Source organism: Cladophialophora psammophila (assembly GCF_000585535.1).
Source record: "Cladophialophora psammophila CBS 110553 chromosome Unknown aczJe-supercont1.2, whole genome shotgun sequence".
Lineage (NCBI taxonomy): Eukaryota > Fungi > Ascomycota > Eurotiomycetes > Chaetothyriales > Herpotrichiellaceae > Cladophialophora > Cladophialophora psammophila.
In genome coordinates this window covers 191,840-206,649 of record NW_006912923.1, presented here as the reverse complement: position 1 = coordinate 206,649, position 14,810 = coordinate 191,840, and the positions used below count along the sequence as shown (strand labels likewise).

Below are 14,810 nucleotides of genomic sequence, written 5' to 3'. Positions count from 1 at the left end.
ATTTGACCCTGCATCTTGTGCTTTGCACCAAAGTCCCCAGGGCAAATGTCTGCTCAAGCTGAGCCATGAAGCCTCTATATATCGTTGCCTCCATTTTGCATGTTTCCCATAGTTGCAGAACCGACTCCTGAAACTCTTTGGAGTGTTTGTAGCGGTCTCAAAGCCGCTTTCATGTCGTGACGGCAATGTGGGGATGCTGGAAATTGCTTCGGCATGGTGAGTTCGACTGGGATCAGGGTAATGGATTTCGGGTGGCAATTGGATTGCGTCCTGCGTTGCTGCTTCTCCATCATTTTCATTGCTGTTGAGAAAGATGTTCACAGTGATTGGTTGCTTGCTGGTTTTTTGTCCAGAATGGATGTGAATTTTCAGAATCATGAGGGCCGCGTCTCCGAATGAAGTTCTTGGGGAGGAGGGGAGGTTGGACGAAAAGCGGCTCGTAAGAGAACAGAGAATAATCAACGAGAGAAATTTCGGCTCTATTCCAAAGGACCCAAAGGAACACGGCTGTTCACGAGGGGTTCAATGAGAAAGGTACAGTACAGACAACTGGAGAAAAGAAAACTGGCATACAAAAGGTCGTTGAAAAAGGGGCTGGAAAAGACTGCACGAACCAGAGCATGGAGAGTACGGAGTACGCAGGGGTTTCCCGCGCTTCACGCTTCACGCCCTTCGACTGTGACTGACCTTGCTTAGGGCTGAGGTACGGTGCGAAAATGGCTACATTTTCTCACTCGACGCTTCAAGGATTGGTCGGAGAGGCCACAAGACCAGCCGAACCATGTCGCGGGTGAAGAACCGCCTGGTAATGAGTACTCGGTACATCGTACAAGGCGCTGATCTGCAATGGCGGGAAGCGGGCTCGTGGGACTTTGGCTACTCTAGCCAGGAGTAGCAATCATTTATCAATTGCCGCGACAGAACCAGGCTCATGGTCGTCCAAAGGCTCGTGGTTCGCTCCATGTCGTCGTTCGAAAATCCCATCAAGGTCGCTGAGGCGCGTACATTGCTTTTCGAGGCTGCCCAGAATGGCGTATCTGGTTTCTCGCGGATGCGGTGATGTCGGCCTAGCGTGATGGGTTGTAACCGCGTTTATGCGTGTTCGAAAACATTAAGGGATGGACAGGCACTTGGAGGCGTCGGCAGACCCTGCTAGCTTCTCGAGCCAGATTCCTCGCGAGATTTCAATCCACTGGTAGTCCCGGAGTCTAAGCAGCTTACCAAAAGGTGAAACAAGGGCCCACCAGGGCTTTTCTCTCAGACTCTCACATCGCACCTTTGACTCCCCGTTCACACACAAAGATGGCTTCACAGCTGCCCGGCAGTTCCTGCGACGAAATGAATCCCACCATCGCAACAACCAAGGAGTTGCGACCATCATTCCGGTCGGCCAAAGCTGGGCTGAATTTCGGGACACAACCGTTCGAGAATTTTCCTGCGGCCATTGGCGCCGCCGACGAAGTAGCTGGTCATGATTGCTCTGCCGCCGAAGGTGAGGTGCTCAATGGTCGTCCGAGGTTAATCCGCATCTGCCAGTCTGTTCGCCCAACGCTCAGCTGTGCCGCGGTCAGCGGTATTGTGATGCCGCTGATTTCCACGCAACACTCAAGGACATTTTTGCCTTGGACTCGTGAAGCCAGAAACAGGAAGAAATCGAGGTTGAAGAGACAGGCGAGGAGGGGCGCGGGTGGTTCAAATCCAAATATATCGGTACGGAGCAATGAATTCTCCTAGTGGTAAGGCTGGTGTTCGCTGCCGACCTGCCCAAATGGGTCTTCGCACGCATCTTCGTTCGTTAGCCTCCCCGGTGGGTTCTGATTGCCATAACCGAATCCTCCTCCATCACTCGGTACTGGGTACTTGAATTGATTTGCAATCCAGCAGTAGCTAGGCAAAAGGTCACAGATAAGGTGAGAGAGACTGCGCAAAGGAAAGAAGACCGGCAGCTGAGGTCGTGGTGGGTTGCACTGAGATTAAGAATACTTGTGCGTCGGGACCCTGCTCAGAGCCCCTGAGCGCTCACTTGTCACAATCACAAGCCATACCCGGTCTCTTTTTGGGGGGCTGTGAAGATGTCATTGGCGGCGGCGCGAGACCGCCATCTCGAAGCGTTTGGGGTTGGCCTGTGGCTCGCATCTTGATGAACCTCTCTATTGAGGGATCCTGCGCCTACATCGTGGCTCATTCGTTGCTGGCTTGCAGAAGTTAGCCCAATCACCATGACCATCCGCCCGGCTACTGGTCTGCTCTGCCCTTGGGTACACCATGCAGCTAGGTCTGCCACCTCAGAGGTGCATGCGGTGAAGGGGGTGTGAGCCTCATTTTGCACGTTAGACCTCGCTGTCCCTGGGTTTGTGTGCGATGAAGGCTGTCTTTCAGGAGGTGCCGACGAGATGACTTCTGCCCCCGAGCACGCCCCAGCGATGGATGAAACAATGAAGGGCTACAATGAGATTGCCGGATGGATGGGATCCTACCCCCAGCTCGCCATCTTCCGAAGGTTTCTCATCTTGAACGCCCGGAACCTGCTCTGCCTACAGGGGGAGGTGGTGAACTGTGAGCATGACCTCCGGGTGGCCATTGAGGACGACCGCAATGCAGACGACCCCTTGCGAAAGCAGTTCGAGTATGATATCTCGGCTATGAAAGGTCCCCACGAGCACCCTCGTACTGGTCTACAGTGGACTAGAACTCTGGAGATGCGCGGACTTCTCAAAGAGTACAGTGCGTATCACCCTCCCCAATCCGCGCCCGGCCTTGGAAAAGCACTTGTGTTGACAAGTTTCGTGCCTGCCTACTAGACACGGCCCTTCTCCAATTTGCCGCCCTTTGTCGGCTTGCTCCTGTAAACCAGCCCGACTTGGCCACGCTTCACGAACTGCTCGAGAAGTCGGACGGCAGTGAAGAGCCGTTTTTGGAGGCTCACGAGTTTGAAACATGGGATGAAGAAAACATCACGGACATGACTTCTGTGGCCGGACTCTATACCGACAGAGACGCCCTGTCAAGATTCATCGACAAGATGGTGAAGTCTGTCTACCACAAGCACATAGGCCACAAATTCCATGATCCCATCTCGGTGGCGGAAGCATGGGCTGGTGCAGCAAAGCACAAGCGCATCATAAACTATCCTGACAACTACATCACGACCACCATCGACACGCTGTCCACCATTCTGGCCTCGGCGCTACCAACCATTGCCGCGTTCGGCATCTATCTGATAAACAATCCTATGACGAGGATGGCGGCTATAGTAGCGTGCACTCTGCTCTTTTCCACAGTTCTCTCGCTCCTTGCCCGACCCAAACGAGTAGAATGTTATATAGCGTCGGCGGCCTTTGCAGCCGTCCTCGTCGTCTTTGTCGGAAACTCGAACGGAAATTCGAACGGGAATACGGGCTAAGATGGCGGTTTGGGACAGGACAAAGGAGCTGGAAGGTACCAGGACGGCTGGCTTCGCCAGGGGGGGGGGGGGGGGCACCGATGTTTTGTCGTGATGGTGGATTGGGGCGTTTGCGAGATATAGTATGTATGGTCACAGCCTTTGTGCTTTCCATGATGATGACAATGATGATGATAATGAGACAAAAACACGCACGCATTCGTTTCCTGCTCCGAGAATCAAGTTCGGCCATACCGATAGATGTCTTTTTCAGTTAGCAACATCAAATCACATCACATCCTCCTTGGGTTTTGTCGTCAATAGCCAAAACACCGATGCCATCTCATTCAAACCTGAAACCGGTTCTTGTATCTTTCCATCACTTCTTGAATCTTCTCTGCGCGCCCGCCACTGCCCCCGGCCAGTCGCCGTGGTCTCTGCATGCGGACTGCGCCTGATTTTCATCGACAGATCGCGGATGCCATCGGGAAGGAGACTCTCGAGGATAGCGATTACGCGGCGAGAGAGGCCATCAAACAATGAAAAGGACACGGATGATTCTTCGTCAACGATGTCAACGATGTCAATCGGTCAGATAGCCAGAAGCAACGTCAAGTGAATCGAGTAGAAAAGGAACCATTGTGATTCTAGGCAATTCATTGCGGCTCGCGGCGGGCTAAATCCATTCTCCCGCTGCCTGCCAAATGGGGTTTGTCCTAGAGGAGTCGGGCTCGTTAGGCTCATCATCCCCCTCCCCTGAAACGAGAGCCAGCTGTCTTCCTCAAGCTGACCCAGTCTCGATGAGAAGCAACCCTCCATCCAAACGACTCGGTCCAAACTCAGGTGGTCATCCGTCTGAGCGCCTCCTGCGTGGTCATCACCTCGCCGAACGCGAACTTGAATCCTCGAATGCCCGCTTCGTGCTGTCTACTATTCGCACTGCCACAAGCATCGGATATAACCCATGTCTCATACCCGCGATTGAAGGCCGCTCTACCTGTCGTGTCGACACAACAGTCCGTCATGACTCCGACGACAATTACCCGCTCGATGCCCGCGTGCTCGAGGATGGTTGCCAAGGGTGTGTGAATAAAGGCGTCATAGGTATTCTTGGGCACGAGCTTGGGGAACTCAGGCGCCGTGGGCTCCGGTAGGGACTCTCCAATGGTGACCTGTTGTTTTTGTTGTGGTTGGCATTGCTCGGCTGTTCTATTCAGATAGTTCCGAGGCAGGAATTTATGCAACTTGGGCATGATCTCTCCCTTGGGCGAGCCTTCGCCGATAGAGCCAGACACCCCCCACTTGCGGACCAGTTGGCTGCGCGAATCTGGGACCATTTCTACCTTCGGATGGCCGTGCTTCGTGAACACAATGGGCGCCGAGGTCGCTGAAAAATGCTCGCACAGCATGATGATGTTTGGAAGGGCCGTTGTGGTCATGGGCTCGAAGACGACTTGCATATCGACCACCAGCAGTGCCGTTTTGGGAGCCATTTGGCGGTGTGGCTGTTCGCTTGCAGCTAAGAATAAGCGATGGATGGTGGGCGAAGGATTCGAGAAGGAGGAGGAGGAGGTGGTGGTGGTGGTGATGGTGGTGATGGTGGTGATGGTGGTGATGGTGGTGTTTGGGCATGCAACCAGGCCACAGGTTTCGTCGGCTTGGAGGCCCCAGAGATGGATTGGAAGAACAAAGGACGACAACAGTGAGCAGCACAAGTCCTCTAACAGGGGGGCCAAATCTGCAATGCACCGTTCGAATCGTCCCGTTCTGTGTGTGCTGCTCATGAGACTCTTGCAGGAAGCAACCAGCAGCATTCGGACCAATTACGTCAGCTTCAGAGATTCCGTCTTGTGCCGCTTCACTTTCCACACCACGCGTCTCTCGTCTCTTTCCTCGTGAGCCTCACCGCTCCCAGAGATCTGCGTGACAGCTGTCGTGAACACTATGCGCTGGTTTTACCACCCTTCCATCACCACTCCAAACGCAGGGCTGAGGTCGAGATAAGATTGCCACTGATTGGGCCTCGTTAAATTAGCCTCGACTCCGCGCCATGATGCGAACCAAGGTGCGAACAGGTGGATCCTGTGCGGGAATTGCCTGATTGAGAGTAAGGGACTGACCATAGGCGCCAAAGTGTTCAGTCGAATGGGGCCATGGGCGACGACGACGCAACGGTTCGTCCCGGCCATAGCTCGCCTTGGTCCAGAATCGTTTAACGCGGCCGCAGAACGCAGGGAGGTCAGGCGGACACTCGGTATCGTCGAGCAGATCAAAATTTTTGTCGACCAGAGTTCCGGATGGGCTCGTTCAAGTCCTCGCAAGTTTGACGTGGTCGGGCATCACATACAAATCGGGCGCAGGGGTGAAAAGGCGGTGTACCTACTAGTCTTCTAACTAGACACGAGGCTATCACAACGCCGCAAGGCTGAAGATGCACGACAGTCTGCAGAACAGGGCCTGCTCGAGGGTCGACAAGGCAAAGGTAGGTGGTCGAACACTACTGAGAGGCACCGGTGGGAAAAAGAGGTCAACAAACAGCGCGAAGATGTGTCGCGGACTCAGCAGAACCTCAATAATGCAAGCAATGAATCTCGAGAGAACTGCAAGGGACGATGGGCTTTTACGTACGCATAACTCGTTTGCATTGTTGTTATTATGTTCAGCATCCTGTACAGACCCGATTTGTTGGTTGCACTGTTCAGTGTCACTTGGAGACCTGGTTTCTTAGTCTATAGGATTTTCCTTTGCTTAGGGCTTCTATAATGTTGTCTGGCCTCTCTCTTTCGGTTCAAAAGAAAGAGAGGGCCAGAAAAACGGGCAAGATCCTCAATCGACACTCCCGCCTCGCTTTTTTGGGCTTGCCCGCCCGTCCTCAGGGTACAGTCCACCGCGGCAGGGTGGTACCGATTAGACAGGCCCCACATGTAGATTGACTCCCTTCGTGACTTTCTCAGCGTCTGGATAGAAAGTCCTTGGACAATGTTCGGTGGAAGTGTAGGCGCGTTCGCCCTGATAGGAGCATCTGCACGTATGTAGCCCTAGTCATCCCGAGCTTGCTGCATTGATTACGGCCCCAGCTCCCGTCTCGAGGGCACTGAGTAGTGCCAGACAACATGCCAGGAGCATGTCGATCATGAGATATTATTTTCGACGTCGGTTGCTATGAGACCACATCTCTCCCCAAAAAGGATCGTGTTTTTGCTGCACTATGGCATAAACTTAGAGTCACGGCCGGATGCAGTCGAGACTGGACGATGATTTTTGCTTGAGGAGAGGGGGAAAGCCCTCCCTCTGGCCAACAAGCAACAGAGCTTCCTGCTGGAAGACAGGAAGTAGAGTGTATTGTCGGCCATCCAAGACAACCAGGTCGTGCTGGTATGCATACGGGGCCAAAGAGTTGCGATCGATTTTTTTTCTTCCTCAAGTCAAAGAGCGATATGATGACCTGTTCGATATTGAGTAAGAAGGGGGCCGTGCGCGAAGTAAAGCCATCTTCCCGCGCCAAATTGTTTCCCTGTGAAAGCAATTAGAGTCTGGGGGGTTTTGACTTCAAGATCGACACTTGCCACTGTACAGGAGGACGTTCATATCGGAAGTGAGGGAAGAGAGTAGATGGATTGAATGCGAACTGATGGTTTCGGAGGCAGAGGGAGGCAAACTCGTATCACTTCAGCTTGGAACCCTCTGCAAGCCCAGGAGCGATGAGAAGGTTAGTGGATGGGATGAAAAGAAGAGAGAAGAGATATTGTAGCTGGGTTTATGCGCAACTGTCCTGCCAAGGTGCAAAGAAAACAACCCAAAACAAAATATGTGCGGCATTTGACCAAGGCGAAGTCAAAGGGAGTTGAAAGAATGGTGAGTGCGAGGCTGGTTGTTATGGTAAGTGCATCATCTCTGTGCAATTTTCATTCTCCTGTGGGACGAGAAGTCGAGCTTGCTGCAGGTGATTCAGCTCGACTGCGCCTTTGGATCAGTGTGGTGTTTGGTATTTGCAAGGCGGCTACTCTGAGTAACGAGAGTGACTTGGAGCCGGAACCAGACTTTGCAATGTCTGAAGAATGAGTGTTTATCTTCGGCAACCGTGCCGGAGCTGTTGACTTGGTCACGGCGTGCTGGGGTGACTCGTTCCCACAATGTCCCTGTTCTATCGACCGTCTTCCTGACCGTGAAGCCATAGAGTAGATGGAAGCCCACAGAAGTGCTTGATTCAACCACACTGGCGGGTAGATAGAGATAAGTACTCCCATTGTTCGGGTGACAAGTGCGGAGACCAAAGCCCGTTACCCCCTCCTCCTCTTGGTCCATCAACGTCCTGCCACGAAGAAACTGAGAACGGACCTTTTCCTCCTTGTGCGCATCCACAGGGTCGCCTGAAAGCATTGTGCGGCACCAGAACGTTGAGTGGACCCTGAAAATCACAACAACGCAGAGAGCGGTCCAGCTCAATCCCGGTTTCAACTGGCTGGAGAGAGGAGACAGTGCCCTGTTGGGGACAAGGCGTCTGAGTTGACAATGCGTCAACTGGGGCAAATCCAACCCTATATCCTCCTTCTCAGAAGATACCACGGTCTCGTACACGTGAATTATTGCGGTGGCATGTCGAAAGACGCTGGGGTGCAGAGAAGACACCGCTATAGTAGGAACAAGGTCTGAGCATGATCATCAGTATGTATTCAGGCAATTCAGACAACAGCAACGATTTGAACCTACCTTCGGGGAGGTCCTAAGGATCTTTGGGGAGCATCAAATGCGACAACGCCAGCCAACCAGAAATGTGTTAAGCCACAGATGACTACCCGCATGTCATTGAGAGCCCAGATCTTGACTCTCATATCATCCCCTGCGAAACCCTGATAGCCAAACACAACGCGTCGAAATCGACGAAGCCATCCAAGCTCCTCTCCGCTCTGCATATCTCACAATCCAGCATCAGCTGAAGCATACATATTTCGTCAGCGATAACACGTAACCCAGACCGCCCAAGACACCGGGGTGGGATATCTTGTCAAACTCCGTTGTCCTCGACAAGACATATCCGTGGTCGCAAACTGCAATGGAGAGGTCAGACTGGTGGCGCGACCAGAGTTGAGAGATAGTGCGACGAGGGAAGCTTTGAAGTCTCCGACGGCTAATCGGAATCAGGGTAAGACACAGCCCGTCTGCAGCCTCCTCATGGGTTCAGCTGCCATCCACCACCTCACTTAGATGTCTAGATGCATTCCTCTCAGGGTGGTCTCCGATCCGAATTTTCGAGCTTCGCTCTCGATCCTGCCGCTTAAATGTCGGTCTGACAAGGCACTAATGTAGGATCGTCTCAGTTGTGCCTTACTCTTGTCGTACGACGGCGAGAGAAGGGTGGTGGCGGCCAGCCTCAAAAGACCGGGAATGAAATCAACAGTGGGTTTGCCCTCCAGTTGCTGATCTCGTCAAAACACCCGACAGATTTTGCGTCGCAACGGAGCTTGAGGCACGGGTTTGATGGCGCATGAAGATCGCAAGTAAAATCGCTACCAGCGCGCAAGTGGTATTCAAGGACATCGACGGTATATACCTCGGTGCCCATCGGTTTGGATACAGTTCGGATGTGGCGATCTGTAAACACGTAAATCAGCGCCATGGACAGCTAATGGATATGCGCACTGGGAGAGAAGGTGGAGGGAAATTCTGTGAGGAATGCAAAGAGGAGTATAGAGATGGACCCCGGGGCCTTGAATAGAGGGTCCTCAATGTGAATTTCTCGCAATTTCTCATTGTGCAAACAGATTGGTAGTAGATTTATTTCGACTTACCTGTGATATACTTCCGGATGTATTGATGATGGCAATAGCACAGGCTCGCATCTCTTTGGGACCTCGTATCGTCTTCTGCGCCCACGAGAGAACGACCGGATACCCAGAATGTGCCCCTACAATCATAAGAAAAGCAGCAGCGTAGCGAACCCACACGCCACTTCGTGTGGACGACTGGTCGAGCAAGAAGAGTAAGAAACCGAGCATTGCTAGTGCGGCCGGCGCAACAACGTGAGGGCAAGCGTTGCGATGCCGGTCGGCGCACAGACTGTTGGCAATGGTGACGACAACTCCAATGAGATATGGAGGAGCCGTCATCCACAGGGTCGTATTCCGAGAAAATCCAAGGGTGTTTACGACCGAGGGGAAGAAGTTGTGCACCGACGCACCGATCGCCAAAAGCAGGAACATCCCTGCGAAAACCCAGACTTGCCAGCATCTTACAGCCATCACGAGGCCGCGCCAACGACCATAATCGCTTTCATCATCCTGAACACCGTTGGCAATCATTCGCAGTTGAGCAACTGCGATCTCTTTCTCGGAGAGGTAGCGGGTGTTGGACGGAAAATCTGGAAGGACGTAAAAGCCGACGCAGGCAACGAAAACTGTGCAAACACCGCCCACAATGAACAACCAACGCCACGCCTCGAGGCCCCGTGCTCCGTCGATTGTGTCGTAAATACCAAAAGCAATAAGGCCAGAGAAGGCGTTGGCCATCATCGGCGCCGTCAGAAGTATGGCACTGCGTAATCCAAGCTCGGTCCTTGTGTACCAGGAAGAGATGAGGAAAAGGCAACCGACGCAGAAAGGCGCCTCCAAGAGACCCAGAAAGAAACGCACCACATATAGTTGTGACGGGGTCGTCACAAAAGCAGTGGCCGTGCACACACATCCCCAAAGGACCATCACCACTGGGAGATAGATTGAAGGGCGGCCCCTTGCCAGGTAGTAGTTCGAAGGAACTTGTGCCAGGACATATGCAATAAAAAGCAGCATCATAGCGAGGCCATACTGATTTGAATTCATGTCCAAATCCTTCTGCAAGCCCATGACTCTTGCATTCCCAAGACTGCTCTGCAGCCGTGTCGCGTTAGCTTCCCATTTATAAAGCGCTGGGGGCGACGAGGACCACGTACTCGGTCGAAAGAATTCAAAGCAAACATAATCCAGGCCATGGACACGAGGCAAACGTCGAGTAGTCTTTTGATCCTCTTGGCTATTGACAGTATTTCCTCCTCACTGATGTCTTGAAGTTCCCTTCGAATTACTTCGTCGACTCTTCCAATATCTTGGAGAACAACAATTAGACTCTCAGGAGGGATGGCTTTCTCGGCCGTATCATTTTGGACGTTTCTGCCCTTGGGGAAGAGGTGGCGGTAGAGTTTTAAGAAGGGGGCGGTGATTTTTTCGGACATTTCCAGGGACGAAAGCCTCGACAAACCGAGGCTGCAACAGAGTGAGACACCCTTTCAAGGAAGAGACAAGGTCGAGTTTGATATTGAAGGCTTCCGGGCATTGTCCTCTACTTCCTTTTTGTCTTGCTGCAAAATACAAGGAACCACAGCGGGTATCACAGAGCAAGAAGCTGACAACATTTCATGCATACCATCATATAGTGAGTTCAAACTTGACGTATCCGGCATTGACTTCAATGCGTGTTCCGAGCGCTAATTGAGAATGCTGAATGTTTATTGCAATATCTTAGAGGGCTGAGATTCGGCGAGGGACCGTTCGTGCGCTTATCTGTGTAGACAAGAACTCCATCCAAACCTTACCATTGCAGATTCTTGGCCAGGCATGCCCACCTGCGCCATCTGTTTGCTCATAACGTGTGTCAAGGTGTCCAACATTGATCACGCCATCGATATGGCCGAACAATATACCGTGACTCCGAAAAGCTGTCGTCGAACAGAGTTGATCAGATCTTCGAACGGGAGTGCTGTTGATGCTCTCAATTAGTTCCGGTACAAGCCCATCCAAGGCAACCCGAACTCAGAATTTGTTGCGCTCAGCAATATTTCAATGATTCGAGAGAGTACATCTTGGTGCGAGAACGGCGCCTTTTCCTGCGAGGCGGGGATGGCCAGGCATGGCGTATAAAATGGAGTTGGTGCTGACATACCGCAGCAGTGGCGGAGATGCAGATGGAGATGAGAATTCCTCGTTCGGGTCAACTGGCCATTCAGCACAGCTTTCCCGCTTCCATATGTATCTGGGTTAAAATGAATGCGAGAAAAACTGTGTCAGGGAGGAGAGGAGTGAGGTTGGGAAGGAGGCAGCAAAGGAGATCAATCAGCTCGCCGCTTTTAATCCCGCCCTGCCCCTGGATTCCCAGTACCAAGAACGGAGATCTGCTCCTCTCCGTCGATTTCAGCTTGATTCGGATGTGCCTGACATATGTTTGTTAGCAACTATTGAAGGCAAAAGGGAACTAACAACCTCAGGGTTTCGAAATTGTCGATCAACATCAAGTGCATGTGGCCATGCCCATCGGCCCACCGTGCGCCGTGTGCTCTAATTTACACCCAGAGACATTGGAGCAAATCCAACCAGGACAGTATGCCACAATGTCCATAAGCGCAAGTGAGCTCGCCCATTCCGTTCAGACAAAGTCGTGCTTGGAATGTCAGTTGCTCTCCGATGTCATCAGTACTCGACACAAGGACTGGACTCTCCACGCGGAACAATGGCCATCAATTCGCCTTGGGCTGGCCGTTGGAAAGCCCGCGCAATTGAATTACCGCACTCAAGATCGCACAGATGTATTTGACCTGCAAATCTACCGTTCGGTATCGCAACAGGCGGTTGGGTTGGATGTCAACCTTCCAAAAGCTATTGGGCTGGGTCCCGACATACCTCCTTTTTCGGGTTCTGATGAGAGCATTTCATTGATCAAAAAGTGGTATGCTGAATGCTCAGCTGAGCATGAGCTCTGCAATTCTTATCTCTCTGGCGACAGGCCTACACGATTGTTGGACACCCGCGGCGAAAACCCAGCCCTAATTGAAGCAAGCACGGCGGACAAAGTCGGGTACGTGGCTCTGAGCTACTGTTGGGGGACCCGAGACAAACATCCAATGCTGCGAACCACGAGGTCCACCGTCTCCCAACATCAGGCTGGCATCGAGTTCGCCTCGCTGCCTGCTGTATTCCGGGATGCAATCGTCCTGTCAAGAGCCCTTGGTTTTATATATATCTGGATAGATGCATTATGCATCATTCAAGATGATGCTGAGGACTGGAACAAAGAAGCTGCCACAATGTGCAGGGTGTATTCTCAGGCGTCGCTGACCATAATTGCAAGTCGCCCCGATGGTTGTACCACCAGTATTTTTGGCAATCAGGCTTTTGCTCAGTTTGATATGGTCTCCTTCAAAGGCGTGTCGCTCAGAGTGAGGACCAATATATCCAAGTCCCACGAAATCAACCCAGTCATCCCACTGGGTCCCGATGCCGACCCTATCAGTCGAAGAGCTTGGACTTTGCAGGAAGGCGTCCTTTCGAACAGGGCTGTCTATTTCACAAATGACGAGCTTCGTTGGGAGTGTAATACCTGGCGCCGTTGTCAATGCGGTCAACTGAAGACGAAATTCCCCCTCAAGTACGATGCTGAGGAATACGAATATGAAGGACACCGCACATGGCGTCTGAACGATTTCTTCCCCACTCACTCGGTCGAAGAAGCTTACCGAATAATGTGGCAGCACATGGTAGTCTTCTACACAAACAGGAGTCTAACCATGGAGCAGGACCGGCTTGTTGCACTGTCGGGACTTGCGCAACGATTCGATGCATTGATGAAGGAGCATTTCCAGAGGAAAGACACATATCTAGCTGGGATATGGCAAGGAGCTTTGCCCGCTCAGCTCCTCTGGTGTATTGTCAACAAGGCCCATTCGACCACCCTTGGGTATGAACATACCCGGCCGTCGGCTTGGCGAGCTCCGAGCTGGTCATGGGCTTCAATGGAAGCACCAGTGTTCACTTTCTTGCATACCAGTATTGACAGTCGACTCGAGGTAATGGAGGCTCTTGTGGAACCAAAAAGCGAGGATCATTTTGGCCAAGTAAAACTTGCCATACTGAGGGTTCGCGCTCCTGTCCTACATGAAGTTCGCTTTATCCGGGATCCTGAGAGGGCTGGCTGGAGCCGCTTTCCTGTCGTCAAGTTCCACGATCTTGATCTTCGCATAGAAAATGCATTCTTTGACAATGACCTCGAAGCCGAGACTGACAAGTCCCTCAGCGATCCGAAGCAGCGCTTCAGCCTTCTTGTCGTGGGTTACGGGAAAGGTAACGACCTGCACGAGTGCCTCGCGATTACACCTGTATCCGGGAAGATAGCGACCTTTGAACGGATCGGCTTGATCAGACTGGGTCAGCACTTCAGAGAGCCGGAGGGAAACGCGAGAGCGATTGAGAACGCGTCGCGCGAGGCAGTGACTCTCGTGTGACATGTCGCGGAGCACTTGGAAACAGTTCCATAGAGCAGCGCGAGGTGCAGCTCTTTGAGCTCTTTGAAAACGAGGTAAGGGATCTGCCAACTGCGGAGAAATTTCACCTTCTCCACTGCGCACTATGTTGTCTGTGGAAAGTCAAACGACCTTTGACCTTCGACAAAGACTGCGCACCTGGAATTGAATCTGCACCCCAATCCTTGACCTTTCTCAACCAGCCTCTGCCATTTTGCTATTTTCTAAAGAGTCCGAAACCTTCGCTCAACACGAATTCCACATCCCAGGACACTCTTAGCTACTCCTGACCTCCACCGCGAAACCCAACTTGCATCCAAAGCCCTCGCTCGCCTCAAGACAACCACCCCTACCGCCCTTCTCTTCCACCATGTTCGCTGGACGTAAGTCTTCGTTTCGCATCCCCCTCTAAGGTCCTTCACCTTCCCTTGCTAGAAGATCTCGTCTGACGCTTACCTCTCTCGGCACAGCGCACGACCACCTCTCCGAGAAGGAGATCCGCGAAGGCGAAGCACAAGCCACGGCGCAGGTGCAGTTCTTCGCCGTCGCCTGCGTCGCACTCTGGTTCTGTAGGTTCACTGTTCCGTCTCCTGATCTTTTACCTTTTTCCTTCGATCGCCCTCCCTCCCCGCTTTTCCAGGTATTATGCTTCTCGAGATCGTCCGGTTCGCGCAAACGGGACAGACGAGAAGCGGGAAAGAGGGCCAGAAACACAAAATTTGTTTGATAGACACAACAACACGAGCAATTGATTGACCGAGGCTGGTTGGCTGACGATGAAAACTATTTCACCCCGATTCCAGCTCCTCACGTTGTCGACTGGGCGAGCAAACTCTTCTAAAGAAACCGTAATACCGGTCGGCTTCCTTACGACGATGGGTGTTCATCGGACCAACACGAATACTATGTCTGTGCCGAATGAGGCTGGCATGGGGCAAGTGGAGTGGAAACGTCTCCTTAAGAGCAGCGGCCTATGACTAGAGAAGAGGATCAACTTGAGGGGAAAATCTCTCCTGTACATTAGCTTGTACACTATCGTGTCCCAGCAAAGCAGCAGCTGGGACCGTCGAACTCTCGTTCGACACGGGCAGTGGTTTTAATACAGACGACATCTTCTCAATTCATGGATTCCAAATCATCATCAATAGTCGCTATGCAAGATCTTGT

General features: G+C 52.3%; 5 protein-coding genes across 5 annotated transcripts; 3 read left to right on the top strand and 2 right to left on the bottom strand.

The window, feature by feature from the left end:
* Positions 1-2,393: 2,393 nt before the first annotated feature.
* A1O5_01392 (uncharacterized protein) lies at positions 2,394-3,403 on the top strand (the record flags this gene model as incomplete). The annotated part of the gene is made up of 2 exons (XM_007742010.1): positions 2,394-2,724; positions 2,802-3,403. 2 exons carry the CDS (start codon positions 2,394-2,396, stop codon positions 3,401-3,403), a joined length of 933 nt encoding a protein of 310 aa, XP_007740200.1.
* An 818-nt stretch (positions 3,404-4,221) lies between these two features.
* A1O5_01391 (uncharacterized protein) lies at positions 4,222-4,875 on the bottom strand (the record flags this gene model as incomplete). The annotated part of the gene is made up of 1 exon (XM_007742009.1): positions 4,222-4,875. The coding sequence occupies one exon, from the start codon at positions 4,873-4,875 to the stop codon at positions 4,222-4,224; it is 654 nt and encodes a 217-aa protein (XP_007740199.1).
* Positions 4,876-8,753: 3,878 nt separating this feature from the next.
* Positions 8,754-10,586, bottom strand: A1O5_01390 (uncharacterized protein; the record flags this gene model as incomplete). The annotated part of the gene is made up of 3 exons (XM_007742008.1): positions 8,754-9,005; positions 9,172-10,245; positions 10,308-10,586. 3 exons carry the CDS (start codon positions 10,584-10,586, stop codon positions 8,754-8,756), a joined length of 1,605 nt encoding a protein of 534 aa, XP_007740198.1.
* A 1,152-nt stretch (positions 10,587-11,738) lies between these two features.
* On the top strand, positions 11,739-13,625 carry A1O5_01389 (uncharacterized protein; the record flags this gene model as incomplete). Its single annotated transcript, XM_007742007.1, has 1 exon — positions 11,739-13,625. One exon carries the CDS (start codon positions 11,739-11,741, stop codon positions 13,623-13,625), a length of 1,887 nt encoding a protein of 628 aa, XP_007740197.1.
* A 388-nt stretch (positions 13,626-14,013) lies between these two features.
* On the top strand, positions 14,014-14,399 carry A1O5_01388 (uncharacterized protein; the record flags this gene model as incomplete). The annotated part of the gene is made up of 3 exons (XM_007742006.1): positions 14,014-14,026; positions 14,114-14,212; positions 14,284-14,399. 3 exons carry the CDS (start codon positions 14,014-14,016, stop codon positions 14,397-14,399), a joined length of 228 nt encoding a protein of 75 aa, XP_007740196.1.
* Between the last annotated feature and the right edge of the window lie 411 nt (positions 14,400-14,810).